We start from the raw sequence: 23,573 nt of genomic DNA, 5'->3' as shown, positions 1-23,573 counted from the left end.
CCAAAAAATTGCCTAAATCAGTAAATCATTTGGCCTAAGTCACAAAACCATGTGACTTAGGCCCCAAAAAGTTGCCTATTTTGGCCTAAATCACACTAGGGAGTTAGGCCATTATACTGAAAGGGGAGGGAACAACAGCATGATCCTTTTCAATTAGGAGATAGGCGATTTTACCAGAGGTGGCCAGTGTCATGAGAAGCTGACTTAAGGTGGTTTCGGGAACGGAACGGTGATCCGTTTCGGGGAACAATACGCAACATTCACACTAGCGCGACACCTAAGCGGTCTGGAGTGCGCACCCGAGACCATAGGCAAAAATATATATTAGGCCGTTAGTTTAGCAAGGTGACGATGCCAATATAAACAAAAACATGAGTAGGCTCCTACAGTAGCTGTGCCAAAGGTCAAGCAGTGTCATTGTAAAGTGTGAACGGCTAGTTTGCAGGACTGTGTCAGCAGAGATTTGGAGAGGATGTGGGAACATTAGGCTCAAACCTCAAAACCCCCGTGAAACAGTCAACAAAAGCAACTTAAAATCTGAAGTGCATCTATGTAGGCCTACATTTGCATTGCATAAAACATTCCCACACTCATATCCAGGCATCAAATGTGTTAACAATATTTTCAGTGCACGACACGCACAACGCATCAAAGCTCATAACCCTTCCATGTACCACATTCATGGAGTGTGGGAATGTTTTATGCAATGCAAATGTAGGCCTACATAGATGCACTTCAGATTTTAAGTTGCTTTTGTTGACTGTTTCACTGATGCATGGTTAGATTTTGGCGTAATTTGCCCTATAGTACTATAGTACTAAGACTTGTGTTGCATTTTTGTCTTGAAGGTAGACTTGATTGGGTTTCACCAGTTTTAAGTTTGTATTTGCAACCTCCGTGATACGACAGGGATGTAGGGTAATTTTTCTGCCTGAGCCATGTCAGACAGAATTATGTAAACTTGTTCCTCTGACAGTAATGTTGGAAAGGAGTGCAATTTTAACTCAACTCATGCCGGTATACTTGGGACTCATGGATATGTTAATGAGGTTGGTAGCAAGAATGTGACTGTAGTAATTAGTGTGGTTGCCCGAATGGGCAACCAGACTATTGTTTTACAGAAACTTTATTCTCTCTAGATAAACAATTTTTTCAACCGCATCTCCTCCCACAGTTTATTTTTCCCAATTTAGTGCCATATGTCAAAATGACCGGCCTCACCGGGAATCGTCTGCTTGTATTTTGTTAAGAGATTGGTTGCATAGTTTTATTGATATTGATTTATTAGTGCATTAAATGTCCCCATCCACTTTAATGGAAAAGTGAAAAAACTCAAATTCAAGTATTTTTTTCTCAGAAACCGTAAGAGCTAGAGTTACCAGATTTGGAGGGGAGGTTTATAATTTAGTCAGAAATTATTTAAATAAATAATCACACCATTCGGCCTCATGGTGGCGCTATAACAGCCCACTTTACGTTTTTGGCCTATAACTTTTGAACCGTAGGTCCTAGAATAAAAATCTTTTTCCCCCTAGATTCCTTGGGTCATGACGCAACTCCCCATATAGGCCACGCCCATTTGCGTCAGGATAGATTTTCCGCCATTTTGAATTTTCTTCAAAACACACTTTTAGCTCCTCCTCCCACATATCTTCTCCAAATTTCACAAAAATCAGTACACATTATCTCTGGACCCATGCGATAATCTGGAGTGAAACAGAATTTTGATAGTCCGTACCGTTCGTCCGTAAATGGCTTCCGAAGTTAGTAGGAGGGGCCCGTTTTACCAAAAAGGCCAAAAATCACGAACGAAACGTCCGGTCAATCCCAAATTTTTATCAAATGTCAAGGGTGGTTTACTCAACGAATCTCCAAAAGCATTTCCACTTTGATCCACAGTCAATGCAAGCTTCCACGGAGCGAAAAAGCGTCTTTTATTTATTCGGAACGAGTCTGAATTTAGCGTATATTCGCATAATCGCAGGTGTGTAACGACCTATAGAGTGCAACGTCAGCAGGGGCGCCGATATTTGTCAGCTCTTTGGGTGCGCTACCTGGCACTCACGCACGCGCGCGAGTGAAAATTTGGGCAGATATTTAACTTTTTGGGTGGGGTTTTGTAACTTTAATTTGGTTTAATTACCTGCTAGGTGAAGACAAAGCCTGGAAAAACATAACCAAATGGGAGTGTGCTGCAAGTACGAGCGTGCGGCTGCGTGCGGCTGCGTGCTGCGAGTATGAGCGCGCGGCTGCGCGCCCCCCTCGCCCATTGGGTGCTCGTCATTTTGCCTGGGTGCTTTAGCCCCGAGGAACCCGCAGTATCGGCGCCCTTGAACGTTAGGCGCACACACTTGCGCGTGCACGTGAACGATCGTCAATTGAAATAACCTATTTAATATGTAGGCCTATTTATTAACCCACAATCGAACGTTATTGTCTCCGCCAGGCCGAAAGGCATGGCGAGAGAGTATGTTTTACCCTCCGTCCGTCCGTCCGTGTGTGTGTGTTCGTCCTTCTGTCTGTGACCAGCTAATCTCCGCCACCGTTGGCCCGGTCGCTGTGAAACTGCACACGCACACTCCCTGGATGCCACAGCAGAACCTCTGCCCCACATTTTTCAGATCAGCCTGTCATAGCGCCACCATGAGGCCGACTTTTGCAAAACACATTTTTTAATATTACTCCTACAGATTTTCTCCAAATAACACGCAAATCTGTACACAGTATCTCTATAGCCATGTGATCAACACGGATCTGTCCGATTTTCCATATTCCATCCTGATTGGCTAAGATTGGCTTCCAAAGTTAGCAGGATTGGTTCATTTTGAACAAAATGCCTCAAATCATGAACGCAGCATGCACTTTCCGTGCAATCTTCCACGTACATTCCCACTTGGCCCAGGAAGAAATGTCACTTGAAAACTTTCAAATCAGCCTCATGGTGGCGCTATAACAGGCCGATTCAAGTTTTTAGCTATAACTGCACAGATCTGCGTGCAACTTTGCATGCACACTCCTTAGAGGCCAAGGAAAAACCTTTGCCGTGCATTTTTCACATATGCCTTTTAGAGCGCCACCAGGAGGCTGAGTTTTTGAATACAATTTTTTTGCTCTTACTCCTTCAGATTCTGTTCAAAAATCACGCAAATCGGTACACAGTCTCTCTATAGTCATGTGATCAAGATGGATGTGTCCGATACTACTTGGCTAACATTGGCTTCTAAAGTTTGCAGGATAGGTCCGTTTTGAACAAAATTCCTCAAATCATGAACGCAGTGTGCGATTTCTGTGAAATTTTGCACACACATTCCCACTAGGCCGAGGAAGAAATGCCACCCTTTTCACATTGGCCTGTTATAGCGCCACCAGCTGGTCTAATTTAGCAAACCACATTTTTGGAACAAAATGCCTCAACTCATGAATGCAGTGTCCGATTGCTGTGCAAGGCCTAAGAAGACATGGCACCCTTTTCACATTGGCCTATTATAGCGCCACCAGGAGGCCATAATAACCTACCTGACCTGGCGGAGACTTGTGCTCCGAGGAGCACTTTTTCTAGTTCTATTTAATTTACTTGCATAATGGGGACACTTTAGTGTAAATTAATATACAAAACCTATTCCATTCAGTACGATGTGATGGTATCATTCTTGACAAAGAAAGTTTATACCGTGTAACACTGTAGGAGTCGGACTATAATAAAAAATCAATAAGGTAGGAAGGTTTGCGCTCTGACAGAAAAGGCTTTACCAAAAGTTACAGCCAGGTGCGAGATGTCAGCAATGACGTCGAAAAACAATAGAATATTTTTTTGCATCCAAAGAGCCGCAATGTATTTTGGTCAATGTGTGCCTCTTCTTGTTTCTATAATTCAATAATCACCATTGAATAGTGAGTATAGTAAAATTTGCAGGACAGTTTGCATTCCGGTGGAGAGCTGCGCATCTGGTTCTGAAGTAGATAGCCTATGGTTTGTCTGTAAAACATCTATACAGTAGGCAAGACTATTTAACCTATACTTTGTTTGATGGGAAAGCATTGCGATGGAGAAATCACATCCAATATAAACTAAACAACTGGATGTGAATCGCCCATGTTACCTCGTAACCTCGCTGCCTCTGTGATCGGTCTATTTGAAGAAATAATCCACCGTTTACTTTGAGGTGAGGACATGAAGAATGCAGGCCTACAGTATGATCTATTTCGACCTCACTCTGACCGTCACTACGGTCATAACAATGAATGATGCCCTCATCTTCTACCTATATCGAGACCAAATACCAACATAGTCATGCCCACATGACCCGAGGAGGCGGTCTCACCTTTAACCATGCCCGGTGAGAGCGGCTCCGCCTCTTTGCCTCTCTCGCCTCATTGAAGAGACCTACACGGTGGGTGAGTATCCGTTTGAGATATAATATACCTATATTGAATAAAACTGTTTTGCTTGTGCTGGTAGTTTTCACGCTCGCTGCTTAGAAACCCGTACACTTCGGTGCAGGCGCCTTGCGTCCCTGTGGGTTGCAGTGTAGCGTTGTAAAGTAACCTACTGTGTTTGTTGTAGGGTAACACGCTGTTGTGTTACTTGTTTTGTTTGTGCCTACAGGGTTTCCTTTCAGGTACGTTACTTTTTGAGTTCTGCCTTTGCGGAACGGCCGTGATTCGGCTTACTTTATTTATTTTGTTATAGTATTATACCCGTCGCGCTGTTCGCAGCTGCTGGGGTTACTATATATAACTCTCCATCCAGGTTGGTGGTGTAATTTATTTTCATTTATTGACTCCCTGTGTGTTTGCATTCAGTTGGTCTTGTTAATTCTGTTCCCTCGTGCGTCCGCGTGCGTTGTAGTATTATTTCACGTTGCTGTGTTGCAAGTGTTCATTCATAAAAAGTCAGCGGTGTCACGTGACTTTGTTTATTTCCCTCAGACCGCTGTTCGCAGCAGGTGTTTTTTTTTCTTCCCTCTCGTACGTTCGCGTGCAGTGAGTAGGTGATTTATATATATATATATTTTTGCATATTGCTTATGATTATTTTGTCCCTCTCGCACGTTCGCGTGCAGTGAGTAGTTGTTTATTTATTGCATATTGCGGCCCTTGTACTGCGCTGTTTGCAGCTGGTGGGGTTTTCTTCTGTCCCTCTCGCACGTTCGTGTGCAGTGAGGTTGATTGATTGATTGATGTACTTTATTTAGTAAGACATGAGAATATCAGTACATGGAAGTACAAATTCACAATACAAGGTCTACTAAACTGGGAGACTCATTAAGCACTGAGCTTGTTTAAGATGAGATTCCCATGCACACAAATCATGATGACATAAGAGACAGTTATACACACTAATAATAGGTGTTTATTTATTGTATATTGTGGCCCTTGTACTGCGCTGTTCGCAGCTGGTGGGGTTTTCTTCTGTCCCCTTTGTACGTTCGCGTACTGTGAGGTGTTGGGGCTACTATGGCTCCCCAGGTTTGCCGTGTTTGTGAGGCCGCTATGGACCCCCGTGATGGCCACCGAGAGTGTCCCACTTGTTTGGGCAGCTTTCCACTGTGGTCTTTTGCTACCACTGAAATGGTGAAGAAGTTGTAGCATTTTCTTAGTTTTTGATAAGCCTCCGCTAGTGAAGGCCATATTTATACATATGTATATGTATTGCGTAGAGCTTAGCGTTTAAGCTTTGTTAACAGCTATTAGGTATAGCTGTCTTGTGTTTGTTATTAGCCTAGCTGGTACGAGCAGCGTACACGCCCTCCCTCCAGCATATGGGCTTTTTGATGTAGCCGCAAGTAGTTTGTAGCTCAGACTCTTACTAACAGCTATTGTGTATAGCTTTTGGTTATTAACCTCTGTCTGATCAACCTTTGTTGCCGGGGGAGGCGGCGTTAGCGCTCTCCTCCCGGCATTATTGTGGACTTTACACTAGCGTGTTGGAGGTAACGTTTTGTCTTTGCTTACGCGGTGAAAGCAAGCATACAAATACTAATAATGCACTTTTCACTGAGATAAATCTCAAAAAGCGCTACAATAAGCATTACAAATAATGTTAAAATCACATGCTACTACATAGATAGCAGTGTCCAAACTTGATGGACGGCTATTACAAGCTGTTTGGTTAAGTGAGTAAACCTCTGCTGGTTGTGCAGGTAGCGTGCTCGCTCCCTTCCTCCACCATACAGTTTCTAAAGTCGAGCTAGCAGCAGCGTTCGCACTGGCTCTGATTTAATAATCCACTTACATTTGGATGGATCTCAAGGTGCTACATAAGCATTTGCATTGAGAAAAATATGCACTCGCTGCTACATGGATGGCAGCGTCCAAGCTTTGACTAACGGCTATTATAAGCCTTTTGTGTTAAAATAAGCCTCGGCCGGTGGTACAGGTAGCGTACGCGCTCCCTCCCCCCACCATGCAGGTTCTACAGTCCAGTTAACAGCAGCGTTCCAGCTAACCGTGACGTTCGCGCTCTGGTTATCTGAGAGTTGACAAAATTCTGCTGGAATTAAAGCCTCTGCTGGTGCAGGCAGCGTACGCACTACATCCCCCCAGCATACGGCCAATATAGTCTAGCAACCAGTAGCGTTCACGCTCTGGGCTAGTTCTGACTTGTGTGCGTTGGCCGTGCAGAGAAACCGGTACCACCACATTAGAGCGCTCCCACTTTTGCACCTTGTGTGGGGCTCCTTCAGCCGATGCTCACGGCCTGCCGGCCGATTCCCCATCGGAGGACGCCGAAGTGCCTACTCCTCCGATACAGCTGACTCCAGAGGATGAGGTGCTCTCCTTGGCAGCTTCAGCTACACACTTCCATGACTATAAGGAAGAGGCAGAAGGCGGTGCCTCCCAGGCCTCAGAGCCGGGCTCCCACTCCTCAGCTCAGAGTTCACTGGCCGAGACGGGGGACAGCTCCATGCGCACCATCATGCGCATTACCTTGGCGCACCAACGCCTAGCCATAGCACAGCAGGCGGAATCAGTTCCTCCGCGCAGGCCGGCCTCCACTGCCTTTGCTGTTCCTCACGCCTGTACCCAAAGGAGCTACAGGCCTGTCTGAGAGACACTCTGCTTATCGTAAAACCCTGTCAGCCATGCAGGACGTGACAAGAGCTGGCGTGTGTTGCATGCCGGCTATTGAGCCTGCCATCGCACCCCTCATTTGGGTCCCCTGATGCGGGAGGGTGCTAGGTGCCGTCGACCCCAGTACAGGGTCACGGACGACCTTCTTACAAGGGCTGGTGGTGCCGGAGCACGTGTCGGTCGTGAGGGCGACTCCGTATCACACCTTATGCATGCCCTCTCAATTTCTTTGCAAAAGGGCAATGTGAATGCTGACTCCATCACCTTTGGTGATGCGTGACTGAGGGCATCTGGCCAGATGTCCCTCTAACTCGGACAGCTGATGTCCATCCTAGTTCAGACTCATCGTGAAATCTGGCTTTCACAGCCTATCTGACTGAGGCATTTAGCAGAACTCTCCGTAGTCTCCTTTGGGGAGCTAGGAGCAGTATTTGGTTCAGCTGCACAGGAAGCGCTGGAGCGAACCATCCATGCTGAGGCCTGCGGTGCATGCCTCCCTCCAACAGAGAGGGGGGGGTGCATCAAGGCTGTAGACCCCCTGTCACACCTCAGGGCGTTCTAGTCTACATACTGCCTCGTGGCAAAGAACGACAGGCGTTTTTCATCCTGTCTGGGATGTGAAGGGACTCGAAAGGTTTAGGAAGGTCATGCCATTTCATATGTTGACCACAGCAGTTGATCTGCGAACCGTCGCCCACAGAGAGTGGTTCACGTCTATAGACCTGAAGGACGCATACTTTCATGTCCCCATTGCCTGTCTGTCAACACTGGCAGTTTTTTGTGTCTTGCCTATCAAGGCCACCACTGGCAGTTCAGGGTGCCACCATTCGGGCTCTCCCTCTCCCCAAGGGCGTTCACAAGGTGTGTGGCAGCGGCAGGTGCGCCTCTGCAGCTCCGACATGAGCGCTCTGTATCCAGAAATGCAGCATGTCTCCCGTCCCACGGGGCCCATCTGGGACTAGGAGAAAGTTGGCCTAGAGCCATCTCGGGCCACAACATTCATTGATGTTGCTTTAAACGCCATGACTATGACAGCCTGTCCGCCCCCATCGTCGGGTGGACGACATCTTAAACCTCCTTTCCTTGCCCCAGAAAGGCCACTTGGATGCCAAGCGGCACGGACACAGGAAGATCAGGAGGTCACAGCAGTGTCTCCTTGCCCTGGCCCCGCATATCAAGGCAACACCTCGACCGTGTATAATGGAAATAATCAGGGCGGGACCAAGCCCCCCGCCTGATCAGCCTACGGGCAATTTACCTATCGGGAGAGCAGGAAACCTGCAGACTTTCTCGCCCGTCAAAAGCCTCCATCGGGGGAGTGGTGCCTCCATCCAGAGGTGGTTATACACCATCTCGGGCCTCTGCGGCAGAGGTGGACCTCTTCGCCTCAGAGGCGTCGACCCACCCGGTTCTCCCTAGCGGAGACAACCAGCCCTCTGGGCCAAGATGCGCTGGCTCACCCTTGGCCAGAGGCACTGCATATGCCTTTCCACTGCTTCCTCTGATACGACCAGCGCCTCAGAGAGTCCTTCGGGAGGGTCACACCATGCCGCTGGTGGCCCCCTTCTGGCCAGGGAGGACTTTGTTTCCTCTGTTGCACAGACTCAGTCGCAGGGCGCCATGGCGCCTCCCCGACAGGAGAGGTCGGATCTGGCATCCCAATCCTCGACACCTCCGACTGTGTGTTTGGCTGCCGGAGGGCCCAAACCGCTGCTGAGCAGCCGTGTGGACACAGTCAGGCATAAATGGTAAATGGTGCATTTATAGAGCGCTTTTATCCAAAGTGCATTACATAGATTGTGCATTACAGGCATACCATCCTGAATGCAGGAGCACCATCCACCAGGCTACAGTATGATAACAGACGAAAGCTGTTTTCCAACTGGTGTATGGGTCAGGGTGAAGACCCAGTGCGTTGCTCTGTGCCTACTTTTCTGGAGCTTCTGCAGTCCCTCTTAGACAAGGGCCGATTTCCTTCTACTCTAAGAGTGTACATACTAGCAGCAATATCATATTGACGTGCTAGAATCTATAATGGCACAGCCACAGTGGGGAAGCCACGGTCTAGTGTCCCTCCTCCTGAGGGGGGCCCTGAGGTTGCATCCTCCAAGAGCCCTGAGAACTCCAGCATGGGATCTCCCATATTGCTGGATATATATACTGGAGATAGTGGCATTTCACTCTGCTCTGGATCTGCAGGACGGTACGGAGGACCTTTCCATGCTGTGTCCAGTTCGAGCACTACGCTCTTATGTTGACCGCACACGGGCCCTACGGGGCACAGGCACGCAGCTGTTCGTCTGCTATGGTGGCAAGAGGTTGGGGCTCCCCTTGTCCAAGCAACGGCTGTCACATTGGCTCTTGGACACAATCTCTGCGGCTTATGTCGATCTAGGCCAGCCGATCCTTGGGAATGTGGTGGCTCACTCCACAAGGGGGTTGGCCACTTCCTGGGCTGCGCTGAAGGGCGTGTCTATGGCAGAGATTTGTGCAGCAGCTTCATGGACTATGCCTTGCACGTTTGCAAGGTTCTACAGGCTGAACGTGGCATCCCAGGTGTCTTGGGTTCCACAGTGTTGCTTGCAGCTGCCCACCGGGATGGTGATGGGGCTGGGTCCCCTGTTAGTAGGGGGTGCTAAGTGAAAAATCGTTACGCGGCGGATAAAAGCATGAAATTTGATACAGATGTCCCTTGGGTCATCCTAAAACATCCTAGAAGGGGTGCCCAAAAAATCTTAAACAGGAAGTGAGTTATGGACAAAATCCAAAATGGCCACCTAAACTGTTGACCGTTGACTCAAAAGACACCAAAATAATCTCAAAAAAGCATAAAATTTGGCACACATGTCCCTTGGGTCATCCTAAGACATCCTAGAAGGGGTGCCCAAAAAAATCTGAAACAGGAAGTGAGTTATTGACCAATTTGAAAATGGTTGCCTAGTGTTGTCGATTGACTCAAAAGACAACTAAAGAATCTCCAAAAAGCATAAAATTTGGCACACATGTCCCTTGGGTCATCCTAAGACATCCTAGAAGGGGTGCCCAAAAAAGTCTTCAACAGGAAGTGAGTTATTGACAAAATTGAAAATGGCCGCCTACAGTGTTGGCGATTGGCTCAAAAAGCCTATAGAATCTCCAAAAAGCATAGCATTTGGCACATATGTCCCTTGGGTCATCCTAACACATCCTAGAAGGGGTGCTCAAAATAATCTGAAACAGGAAGTGAGTTATTGACTAAATTGAAAATGGCCGCCTACAGTGTGAAAGATGATGCAAGATATCTAAAGAATCTCATAAAAGCATGAAATGTGGTACAAATGTCCCTTGGGTGATCTGAACGCATCCTACAAGGGGTGCCCAAAGAGGTTTTAAACAGGAAGTGACCGCCTAAAGCAGTTGACACAAAAGAAAACATAAAGTGACGTCATAAAAGTGTATCTTTTGGTACGTACATTGAGTGCTTCTTAATATATCCTAGAAGGGGTTGGTTATTTATTTGTTTGTTTGCTTGTTTATTAAACTTTTTAGGAAGGGACCATGTTGAAGAAATTCTAAATGGCTGTTTAAACAGTTGACCACGGCAGTCTGCATATTATGCAGACTCAATACGACAGGTTATGCAGTGCATAACCTGTCGTATTTGGTAGTCTACCTTCTGTTTTCATTTCTACATCTTATTTATTTTACTTTCTGCATAATTTTTTTTATTTTACTCTTTGAATCTTCTTTATTTATCTAACTCTCTGCATAAAGTAACATATATTTACTCTGCATCTTATCTTACTCTGCATATTCTTATTTTACTCTCTGCATCTTATTTATTTTGCACTCTACATCTTCTTGCTGGTTTTACACTCTATCTTCTCATGTATTTTCTTCTTGATCATTACTGTTTTTTTGTGATTAGTGTTTAGTAACTACATGTATTCATGTGTGCCATTTCGCAATTACCAGCACTGCAGCATATTGGCATAATGCTCTGCAAGGTAACCCAGCATCCCGGCATCTACACTTTCTCGAACAGAAGGGCTCAGCTTTGCAGCCACACTTGAGTTCTCTACAAACTTTGGCAGCATCTGGGAAGAGTGTCCATAAAGGTGTCCACGAATCAGCGACTTTAATCCATCCATATTTGTCAGGAGATGGTAGAGATTGCATAGCTTTCAGGCTTCTGGACCAAATGCCAGATTGGCAAACTGCTCGATTTGAATGTTGTAGCAGTGCAGCCCGTGGGGGAGGAGTGTTTTCCATTGAGAGACTATTAAACTATTGGCACCCCTTAAGATGCATTCAGATCACCCAAGGGACATTTGTACCAAATGTCATGCTTTTATGAGATTATTTTTTATGAGTGTCTTTTGCATCATCTGTCAACACTGTACACGGCCATTTTCAATTTAGTCAATAACTCACTTCCTGTTTCAGATCATTTCAGGCACCCCTTCTAGGATGTCTTAGGATGACCCAAGGGACATGTATGCCAAATTGTATGCTTTTATGAGATTCTTTAGTTGTCTGTTGAGTCAATCGACAACACTGTAGGCGGTCATTTTCCTTTTTGTCAATAACTCACTTCCTGTTTAAGATTTTTTTGGGCACCCCTTCTGGGATGTCTTGGGATGACCCAAGGGACATGTATGCCAAATTGTATGCTTTTATGAGATTCTTTCGTTGTCTTTTGAGTCAATCGATAACACTGTAGGCGGTCATTTTAAAATTTGTCAATAACTCACTTCCTGTTTATGATTTTTGTGGGCACCCCTTCTAGGATGTCTTAGGATGACCAAAGGGACATGTGTGCCAAATTGTATGCTTTTATGAGATTCTTTAGTTGTCTTTTGAGTCAATCGACAACACTAGGCGGCCATTTTCAATTTGGTCAATAACTCACTTCCTGTGTCAGATTCCTTTGGGCACCCCTTCTAGGATGTCTTAGGATGACCCAAGGACATTATGTGCCAAATGTTATGCTTTTTGGAGATTCTTTTGGTGTCTTTTGAGTCAACGGTCAACAGTTTAGGTGGCCATTTTGAATTTTGTCCATAACTCACTTCCTGTTTAAGATTTTTTTGGGCACCCCTTCTAGGATGTTTTAGGATGACCCAAGGGACATCTGTATCAAATTTCATGCTTTTATCCGCCGCGTAACGATTTGGCCATTTTTTGTGGTTAAGACCCCCTACTATGTTCCTCGCGACCCGGTTGGTATTAGTCATCCATTGTTATGACCGTAGTGACGGTCAGAGTGAGGTCAAAATAGATCGCAAGTTATGGCTATAACTATGGATCTATGAGACCGAACGATGACCGTCACTATCTCCTGTCGCTCGGAACGTTGAGGCGTACAAGGCTGGAGGCGGAGCCGCTCTCACCGGGCATGGTTAAAGGTGAGACCGCCTCCTCGGGTCATGTGGGCATGACTATGTTGGTATTTGGTCTCGATAATAGGGGGCGCTGCGAGGCGTTGTGGGCTTGTAGATCGGCTATTTTTGGCAAAGAGGTATAGGGGGGGCCGAAAACTGTCCGTTGCCTAGTGCGCATTCTGACCTTAACACGGCCCTGCTCACACACACACACACGCGCACACCTACCTACTTGCAAGCCCAACCTGCGTGTGCATTTTGGAACACTGTGGAAACAGCCGTCTTTGCCAGTGGGATTACCATGTATTCCGTGACGGTACAATCTTTGTCAAGTAGCACATGAATGACACCAGTCATATCTTCATGAATGGAATACGTTTATATATTAATTTAACCCATTACCAAGCGCAGTGCCTTGCACATTGTGTTCTACATACACTAAAATAAAGCAATCATGTATTCCCGTGAATCCCGGGCTGCCGTGATGCCACGTTAATGAGAGATATCAATTCAATTAAATCTTTATTTCAGACTCAGGGAGATCCAGATCACAATTATACAACACAACACAATAAAATAACTAGCCTGGCGGGTTTATATCCTTAACCCAGGTTACACATCCATAGGACACGCTACTGTATATACGTTTGGTGACCTCACTGTCCATGAAAAGATTTTAGCGGCACTGCGGCCCCGCCTCGCCGGTCCCCACTCCCGAAAATGCTCTCGCATAAGCGCTCGTATATTTTGAAAATAGCAGATCTATAAACTCACAACGCGTTGTGAGCTTGTATATCTGCTGTTTTCAAATAGCCAATGCAGCCAGATCTGGAATCTTATCTGAATGACTGTTAATGCAGTTTGTTTAAATTAGTGAATGATTAAGCACCTAACTTACTGCTAACTAACTGCAAATATGTTAGATTTTAATTGCTTGTCATTGTCACTTAGAAATAAAAAAGGTGTACATGTGTGTCCATGATGTAGCCTATGTCTTTATAAAATATTATATTTTCACAGGGATTATTAGTGTGTTAGATATACATTTTCGATATATGTGTCCAGATCAGTCGGTCAGACAATGCTGCTCCGCAGGTCTACGATGGAACAAACAGGTGCAGCCAACGTCTGCAGGCCCTCAGACCTGACGTTTGATCTGAGCGGACCGTACGCTGATGCCAAAGTCACGATAGATTGATAAATGCCGAAAATTGCTGTGATCTCGCCGCCCATTATTTGGTCTACACCACTTTGATAAATGAGGGCCTTTATGTGGGTGTGGAAACGTTTGGACTTTAATCAAGATGCAGAGAGAATGCAGATGAGCAGGAAATGTGCAGGTTCAATGTTCTCCCTCGTGTTTCGAACCATGATGACATTTGACATGTTTGAAAACCTTCCAAGAGCTTATAGGCTTACTGTATGCTAAACCTTGACTTATTACCTTGGTGGTGTTTTCCCATGAAAAGTTACACTGCCGTGCCTTGTGTGAAAATGTGCATTTTACCTTAAAAATGTTGTTGTAGGTGGACATGACAGTGGACCAGCATAAAAGCAGAGGTCCGCTCTGAATGACTCAGACTGAATTATCTCAGCGATAATTTATTTGTTCTCTCATTGATGCAAGTAAATACATTAAAGCAAGTTCTGTGCTGCTTAAATCCAGCCATCCATTCCATCCATGTTCCTCTCATTATCACCACAACACCAGAGAGTCACTGTCCATCTGCTGTTGATGTGACTTGTCTTTTCATTCCTAAAAAGCCAAAGTGCCAAAGTAACTACATTTTTGGGCACAATATGACTTATTTATTTTTCTCAAAGCTCAAATCAGTCTTGATTTTGGGGGATAAACAATTACCTCATGATGTACAACTAGAAAAAGTGCTCCTCGGAGCACAAGTCTCCGCCAGGTCAGGTAGGTTATTATGGCCTCCTGGTGGCGCTATAATAGGCCAATGTGAAAAGGGTGCCATTTATTCCTAGGCCGTGCACAGCAATTGGACACTGCATGCATGATTTGAGAAATTTTGTTCTAAAAATGTGTTTTGCAAAATTTGACCTGCTATAACAGGTCAATGTTAAAAGGGTGCCATTTGTTCCTCAACGTAGTGCAAATGTGCATTCAAAGTTTCACCGCAATCGGACGCTGCTTTCATGATTTGCAGCATTTTGTTCAAAACGGGCCACTCCTGCAAACATTACATGTCAATGTTAGCCAATCAAGATGGAATATGAAAAATCAAACAGATCTGTCTTGATCACATGACTATAAAGATCATGTGAACCGATTTGCGTGAAATTTGGATCAAATCTGAAGGCTTAATATCAAAAAAATTGTTTTACACAAGTCTGCCTCCTGGTGGCGCTATAAAAGGTAAATGTGAAAAATGTAGGGCAAAGGTTTTTCCTTGGCCTCTAGAGAGTGTGCATACAAAGTTTTACACTGATCGGTGCAGTTATAGGTAAAAACACGAATCGGCCTGTTACAGCGCCACCATGAGGCTGATTTGAACATTTTCAAATGGCATTTCTTCCTCGGCCTAATGGGAATGTGTGTGCAAAATGTCACGGAAATTGCATGCTATGTTCATGATTTGAGGCATTTTGTTCGAAACGGAGTACTCCTGCAAACTTTGAAAGACAATTTTTGCCAAACAGGATGGAATATGAAAAATCTGAAATTAGCCGTTTCTTTTAAAGGAGAATACCGGACAAATTAAGTGTTGTCTTTGATGTCTCGTTACTCACCGACCGACGTGAAAAGTGGCGTTCTTTTTTTCCATAGATTCCCCTGTCGTCATTTTTTAAACCCCCTCCGTTGTCATAATGGGAGCGCGTGGGTTAGGGAGATTCGTCTATTATAACCGACGCAAAGTTGTATTTTTCTCTACTGCTAGTCATTGTGGAGTCTCATGATAGTCAAACATGCGTTGAAAATTCCTGCGAGGCCACCGTTAACACATTCCATGCCAGAGTTTAATCTCATAATGTACTCACCAGTGCCAGCGTTTTATTGTTGTTTTTTAGTTTTTTTCATGTCGCCACAGACCTCGCTAAATAAGTTAAAAGTGCGCGTTCATTTGGTTCTAAACACACAGCGGATCCGTGAGAAACGGCCAGCGAAAACAGTTTCCAAATCCGTGCCGTCATCTTGAAGATACAGCCGATCAACGGTAAACAGTGATCAGCGAGGAGAAAAACAACAACCGAGAAAATCGAGTTTTAAACAGGATCCCAGACAGGAAGCGGATACGATCGAAAAAAACGGAACCCGAATAATTCCGTTTCCGACCGGAAACCGGAAACGGAAATGGATCAAAAAAATTCGGAAAGTGCACTTTCAATGGGAATCGGCGGTTCGCGTAGATCTACGCGACTGGCACGCTGCGGCTTTAAATAGGTTCGCGTAGATCTACGCGACTGGCATGCAATGTGTTAATGGCGAACGACTTAACACTGGTTGCTTGTTTCCAGAACCTGGCAACACGAGTTGCCAGGTTCTGGAAAGAAACAAGCATCCAGTGTTAAATCGTTCGCCATTAACGGTGGCCTCGCAGGAATTTTCAACGCATGTTTGACTATCATGAGACTCCACAATGACTAGCAGTAGAGAAAAATACAAGTTTGCGTCGGTTATAATAGACGAATCTCCCTAACCCACGCGCTCCCATTATGACAACGGAGGGGGTTTAAAAAATGACGACAGGGGAATCTATGGAAAAAAAGAACGCCACTTTTCACGTCGGTCGGTGAGTAACGAGACATCAAAGACAACACTTAATTTGTCCGGTATTCTCCTTTAATGACTATAGAGATACTGTGTACCGATTTGGGGGATTTTTGGCCAAAATCTGTAGGAGTACTGTTCAAAAATTTGTTTTGCACAAATCGGCCTCCTGGTGGCGCTATAAAAGGCCCATGTGAAACATTTGGAGCAGAGGTTCTGCTCTGGCATCCAGGGAGTGTGTGTGCACAGTTTCGCTGCGATCAAGCCAACGGTGCCAGAGATTAGCTGTCCACAAAATGACAGAATGACACACGGACGGACACACACACACACGGACGGACGGACAGGGGGTAAAACATACTCTCTCGCCATGCCTTTCGGCCTGGCGGAGACAATTATTGCAATATCACTGATACACTGATAATCTTTTTGACTGACACATTTGAACACTTTAAAGGGATAGTTCACCCCCAAAAATAATTGTTTTCTATGGATTAGTCACCCCATGGAGACTTGAATTCATGTATATTTTTTTGTTTTTGTCGCATTCCTAAACCAATAATTTGATGACCAGTAGACTGTAGGCAGCGGTTTCGGTAGGAGACACAAAGGAGACTCTTTGTGTCTCCTACCGGAACCGCTGCAGGTCATCAAATTATTGGCTTAGGAATGAGACAAAAACAAAAAAAATATCCATGTATTCAAGTCTCCATAGGGTGACTAATCCATAGGAAAAAAAGTATTTTTGGGGGTGAACTATCCCTTTAAAGACGTTTGATCAGTTTGATTCTTTGCACTTTGGCTTTGCAGGTCATACTGTAGATATAGGAGTCACACGCACGCACGCACGCACGCACGCACGCACGCACGCACGCACAGTGTTACTTGTCTTGAGGACAGAAGGAGATCAAGTTCTACCAGCTAAACCATTTGTTTGATTTGGCAAGGTAGCTTCTATACTGTAGTTGTGGATTCCATTAAGGTGATCAGGCATTCTCTGTTGATGAGGAAGTCCAAGGCATGTGAATGTAACGCTGGAAACAAAGACACACTCTACACAAGCAACATTTGATTTGATTTGATTTATTAGACGTAATAATTACATGTCAAATGCTTCTCACGGAAACGTCAAGGATAAAATGCCAATGGAACACTGGAACAAGGAAACTCGAGACAAAAAAGATTTGTACATGATGAGTGATTAATGAATGAATGCCAGGATTTTAATTGAATGCAGTGTCACAATAGTTTAATGCAGGGGTGGGCAACTTTGATGATAGAGAGGGCCACTATATTTCAACACTCGCTCCGAGGGCCACATTGCATATACTGTTGGGCAGAAAGCTCTTATCTCCGTATTTTAACTAAAACATTTTTGTAAATTAATGCCATACTTTCTATGTCACACAAAAGTAGCAAAAATAGCCGATCTACAAGCTCAAAACGTTTCGCAGTGCGACGTGTGATAACATTTGACATATTTGAAAACCTTCCAGGAGCTGATTGTATATATGCAAAACCTGGACTTATTTCCTTGTTGGTATTTTCACATTTAAACCCCCATTATTTTAGTTCCTTTGTTACATAGTAACAAAACATTTTGATGAGACGTGTTGTGAGCTTCTAGATCGGCTATTTTCGGACATATGTTTTGTGTTAAACTTTTGTCCTGCAATGAAATACCCCAAATTATTAATCATTTATCTTATTACATTGTCATTGCTATAGAGCGTTTGTTCAGTAACAGGAGTCTCCATGTCTCTCCAGCTCTTTATTAAATGGAAAATACATTTTCCGGTCGGGATACCAATTTCATCCAATCAGGACAGAGAACTCAGACAGGATACAGATTAAACAAGTGAAATTGGAATTGATGACACAAAAAAAAATTAGCAGTTCCAGATTCAATGGAACTGGAATACTATTTTTAAAAAATGCTGATAAATGGGTACACTCTCCTGATTGGCTGGAATTTTGTCACCTACCTGAAGACCCCTGTTACTGAACACTATTTAGCAATGATTACTATCAGAATAATAGAGCTTTAACCTTTTGAAAAAAAAGTGTTCAAAAGTACCTGCTTTTAAACTTTCTGTAAGTGTTCAAAAGTACATATTACAAAGTTCAATTTATTTTTAATATCAATGCATTACTGTATTGACATTTTGAGATTTTCCCTAATTTTCCTGTTGCTGCAATTCGCACCAAACTTGGTACAAACATTCTTCAATGGTCTGCCATCAGAATAGGGGGCTGCCTGCCACATGGTCGGCAAACAGCACACAGACTGTATGGTATATCCCTACAGCACACTGCACATTTGCTCATAATGCAGACACATAGTAGTGTGCGTGATTGTGCAGGCCTGTTTGTGTGTGAAGAGGAGAAGGGAGAGGAGAGGAGAGGAGAGGAGAGGAGAGGAGAGGAGAGGAGAGGAGAGGAGAGGAGGATGGAACGCGTTCTTTTCACAATTTTTTTTAAATAATTTAAAATGCTTTTATTTCGCTTTTATTTTTCATTGCCTAATGATAGGTTTAAAGGTTTAATGACATTCACTTTTACACCACATTCAAAGTCTTTGTCCTGGTCCTTCAAAAGTGTACAAAAAGTTTTAAGTGAAAATTCCATTCCAGTGATCCATGGCAGGTGTTTTTCTCTCACATTTCTAAAGCCTTTTCAACTGCAATGAAAAAATAAATCTTTGCCTGCGGGTGTCGCTGGTGAGGGATTTTGCCTGTCAATCATCTCCTCTGCTCCGCCCCCCCCAAAGGAAAGGATAGGGGAGGGGAGGGGCGAGGAGGAGAGTGGGCGGGATTAATCGACTGTGACCTCACTGTCGAAGGGCCAAGCTCAGATTACTTTTCAGCCTAATTATTCAGAAAACCCCAGACCACAGAAAATCCACTGAATGTTCAAAGTTCAGGTTTTTTGGGTGTAATTGAGGTCATAAAACCCCAAATAAAACATTGAAAATAAAAAAAGTGAAAATGAATGTCATGATACCTTTAAAGGTTTAATGACATTCACTTTTACACCACATTCAAAGTCTTTGTCCTGGTCCTTCAAAAGTGTACAAAAAGTTTTAAGTGAAAATTCCATTCCAGTGATCCATGGCAGGTGTTTTTCTCTCACATTTCTAAAGCCTTTTCAACTGCAATGAAAAAAGAAATCTTTGCCTGCGGGTGTCGCTGGTGAGGGATTTTGCCTGTCAATCATCGCCTCTGCTCCGCCCCCCCCCAAAGGAAAGGATAGGGGAGGGGAGGGGCGAGGAGGAGAGTGGGCGGGATTAATCGACTGTGACCTCACTGTCGAAGGGCCAAGCTCAGATTACTTTTCAGCCTAATTATTCAGAAAACCCCAGACCACAGAAAATCCACTGAATGTTCTAAGTTCAGGTTTTTTGGGTGTAATTGAGGTCATAAAACCCCAAATAAAACATTGAAAATAAAAAAAGTGAAAATGAATGTCATCGAACCTTTAAGGTGTGCCCATGGAATAGAACAAAGTACGTTTGGTATAGAGCAGTGGTTCCCATGGTGTGTCGCGACATAAGTCGGGGATGGGAGTGGCTCATGGGGTAGAGTGGCCGCTTGAGAACCCGGAACGATCACGGTTTGATTCCCCCTGTGTTAGTGTCGAAGTGTCCTTGAGTAAGGCACTGATGAGCAGTTTGGTGCCTTGCGTGGTTTTCTCTGCCTTCAGTGTGTGAATGGATTAATGTAAAGCACTTTGGATCATTTTTGCACCATTTTACATTTACAGGACCAGGTGTACCTGGGTATATATATATATATATATATATATATATATATACTGTACAAAAATATAAATATTTTAAACTTTTTTGGGGGCATTTCGTCCAGGGCGAGCACACCTGGGCTTGCACGGCACCACTGTTTGAAAAAAACATTTAATATATATTTGTTTTCATTAAAAAAGTCAATCTACAGGACTCATGAGCTTGTACGTAGATTGGCCTTTTCATTATTCATCATATGACAAAGGTATACAGGACTTGAGTGGTTAAATGCTATCAAAATAAATTCCAAACTATATGGCCATCATAAAAAAAATATTATTGTCATGAATTGTCATGCAAATGTAAAACACATTCTACTAAACTTACTACAGCGTAATCAGATCCAGTCATGGAACCAAGGTTTATGTTTATATCCAGTCCACATCATACTCTTTATTCACTGACTTAAAAACAGAACTCCCTCCAACTCCATAATGTTCCATAATGGTGACAAGGAACTAATGGCAGAGTGGGGTTTTCCACCAAGATAATAAGATAATAAGTACAGGTTTTGCATATAAACTCTTGGCAGTTTTTAAGGCACGCATGCCAAATGTTGTCATGGTTAGAAACACCAGGGATATAATTGACATGTCCTGCTCATCTGCATTCCCTCTGTATTCTGATCATGTGAAAGTGTGTCCAATTTCACACCCACATGAAGTGTATATAAGCAACAAGAGCTGCTGCTTCTGATATTCAACACTTCAACACAGGAAGAACGACAACACATCATTCTACTGAAGGTTTGACTCCTCTCCTCTCCTCTCCTCTCCTCTCCTCTCCTCTCCTCTCCTCTCCTCTCCTTTGACTTTCAGAAGTATCTCTAACATGTCTGTTTCTTTTAATGAAGGAAATCATCTTCTTCGTCATCTTCATCATCATCATCATGAACAAGAGGGTGCTGAGCGTGTCTCTACTTCTCTGTGCTGTGATGGCTCTGACTGCTGCTGCTCCTGCTGCAGGTGTGTGTGTGTGTGTGTGTGTGTGTGTGTGTGTGTGTGTGTGTGTGTGTGTGTGTGTGTGTGTGTGTGTGTGTGTGTGCGTGTGTGTGTGGGCGAGAGAGAGAGAGAGAGAGAGAGAGAGAGAGAGAGAGAGAGAGAGAGAGAGAGAGAGAGCAAGGGCCATCCATCCGTTCGTTGTCATCCATTTTACTACTCAGATAGGTTGACCAAACAATCTGAACTTGCACATGGGTGTTGATCATTGGCATACCATGGAGTGAGGACGTTTATTTGTAACTTTTCCCCATATTTATTATGTTGTTTATTAGCATTTTCACCACAGCATTTTCACCAAAGGATCTGTAGTGAAAATAGCTCGGATGGATGGCAACGCCATAGATCATGTAGTCACGGTTACGGTCCCATAGCTCGGATGGGTGGCAACGCGGTATATGCAATATACCGTGATATGCAATACCGTGGTTCTATGGGATATGTAGTCATTGACAGTGTGTGGAAATGCATGTATGGACTAGGAATTAATTGCTGTTGTTGCTGTTGCTGTTGTTGTTGTTGTTGCTGCTTTCAAACAGTTGACTTCAAGTGTCCGTTGTCTTTTCAGGAGAGCATGTGGTCGTTAAGAGATGGGCAAGATGCCCAAATGGATGGAATGACTTGTTTGGTAACTGTTACAAATTTGAAAGAACTACGATGGTTTGGGCTGATGCAGAGGTAATTAGAATGAACAAACATATTCTGAAATACATGAAATTGTCAGTCAGTCAGTCAGTCCATCTATTTATTCTATTTGACTAATAGTCATTCTTGTCTTCTGTTTATACTACTGTTCCGTAGAAAAGGTGTTTGTCTCAGGGGGGAAACCTTGCATCCATGCAGAACAAAGCAGAGTTCACATTCATTCAAGACCTGATACGTTCCAAAACTGGTAGAATGACTCACACGTGGGTTGGAGGCTACGATGCAACAAGGTACCGTAACAATACACTGTTTGATGAAACTTTACCTCCTATTACACTGATACTATACCTGAATGTCAACATACACCTACTATACAACACAACATGGTATCTATTGTCCTGACATTGTCAGAGGGAGACTTAATTAGTTATAGTATACTTCAAAACATTACTTAAGAAAATGCAACTGAGTATTTCTGAATGATTTTTTATTTTATTTTTTACTTTTACTATTAGAAATGTAATGGAGTAAAAGCAAAAATGGAATTATTATATATTATTAAAAATATTCTGAATATAGAGCTATTTAACACTTATTTTAGCCAAAGAAAATCACTTACCCTACCTTTAATTCACCCAGAGAGACAATTTTGTTTACTTCTACTGGACAAGAACTTTATATTTTACTAATTTCAATTACATTCTGATTATTTAAACAATAACTCAGATCTTATGAAGTAACTCAGTAGTTGATTAGACTTTTCACTAGACACTTTATTACAAGAGTAAGAAAGTGTCTACTCTAATTCTTTTACATATTTATGAAGACTACTTTTACTTCACTTGAGTCATTATTCTTTTGATAATAATAACGACTAGAAAGGTGCGTGATTGTTGTGCAAAACAAACCGATGAATGAATGGATTATAAGTAGTGGGCTCGCTCAAGCTCACTTTTTTACAATGTGGAAACCATGCACTGTGGAAGTTCTGATATGATCTTTGCAGTAGCCTAGTGATGACTGGTGAGTCTTTATATTTACGGTCCATTCATGGATGTGTTTACGTTTCAGGCCGGTTGAGAACTCTAAATGGTGACATGTTCTATTGTATTGATTTATTATCATTATTATTATTATTATATTGTCATCTAGAATGGTGTTTGGCTGTGGAGTGACGGTCGCCCAATGACCTTCACTGACTGGGCCAGGGGACAACCTGACAACTATCGAGGAAGACAGCACTGCATGCTTGTGAACTGGTCACGTAAGTCTCAACAATCTGAATAAAATAAAAAATATATATATATTATGCCAAAAATATTATGAATTAATTAATTTATCCTTTTTTGTATACATGTTCAATAGCTCTATATTCTGATGGCAATCATTGCTTTAGAGCAGGGGTTCTCAAACCTTTTTATACAACGACCCCATATTATGAGGGAATGTTAACCTGTGAATGTTAACCTGTGAAATGTGAACCTTAACCTTTAACCTTTCAACAAAATATCACTCATATCATATCACTAATAACGCCTTTAAGTAACAACTCAATATAATAGAGATATAGAGATATATAATAATAACTTAATGTGGTGTGTAAACAATTTTAATGCTCAACTTTATCTTTGCATTTATATAACAGGTGAAAACCTTTGGGACGATAATACTTGTGAGCAAAGACGTGCCTCCGTCTGCAAAAAACAAGCCGAAGCCCAGTGAATAACATGGAAATTACACACACATGCACGAACAATTACACACTATTACACATTCATGCACGTCTGTCTGTCTGTGTGTGTGTGTGTGTGTGCGTGTGTGTGTGCGTGTGTGTGTGACTCCTATATCTAAAAATATACTCATGTCCAATATACTGCTTTGCTATCGCTGTAACGCTACTGAAGGAATGAAGAGACAAGTGACATTAACAGGTGTTGTGGTGACATTAACAGTGACATCTGGTC

At 43.4% G+C, this 23,573-nt stretch overlaps 1 protein-coding gene across 1 annotated transcript in view; it reads left to right on the top strand.

Moving 5' to 3' along the window:
- Positions 1 to 13,539: 13,539 nt before the first annotated feature.
- Positions 13,540 to 23,573, top strand: part of LOC308082936 (galactose-specific lectin nattectin-like) — a gene marked incomplete at its 5' end in the record, with an annotated part of 10,138 nt that continues 104 nt past the window's right edge. Inside the window, 7 exons of the mRNA XM_080425016.1 lie at positions 13,540 to 13,604; positions 20,631 to 20,712; positions 20,820 to 20,931; positions 21,533 to 21,642; positions 21,766 to 21,898; positions 22,760 to 22,873; positions 23,255 to 23,573. The exon at positions 23,255 to 23,573 is cut by the window's right edge and continues 104 nt beyond it. Of these exons, the coding sequence (XP_080281142.1) occupies positions 13,540 to 13,604; positions 20,631 to 20,712; positions 20,820 to 20,931; positions 21,533 to 21,642; positions 21,766 to 21,898; positions 22,760 to 22,873; positions 23,255 to 23,331 (693 nt within the window). The 3' untranslated portion in view covers positions 23,332 to 23,573. The remainder of the gene's footprint in view (positions 13,605 to 20,630; positions 20,713 to 20,819; positions 20,932 to 21,532; positions 21,643 to 21,765; positions 21,899 to 22,759; positions 22,874 to 23,254) is intronic.

The sequence above is a fragment of the Gymnoscopelus braueri genome, assembly GCF_963280865.1.
Source record: "Gymnoscopelus braueri genome assembly, chromosome: 3".
Classification (NCBI taxonomy): Eukaryota; Metazoa; Chordata; class Actinopteri; order Myctophiformes; family Myctophidae; genus Gymnoscopelus; species Gymnoscopelus braueri.
This window is presented reverse-complemented; position numbering and strand designations above follow the sequence as displayed.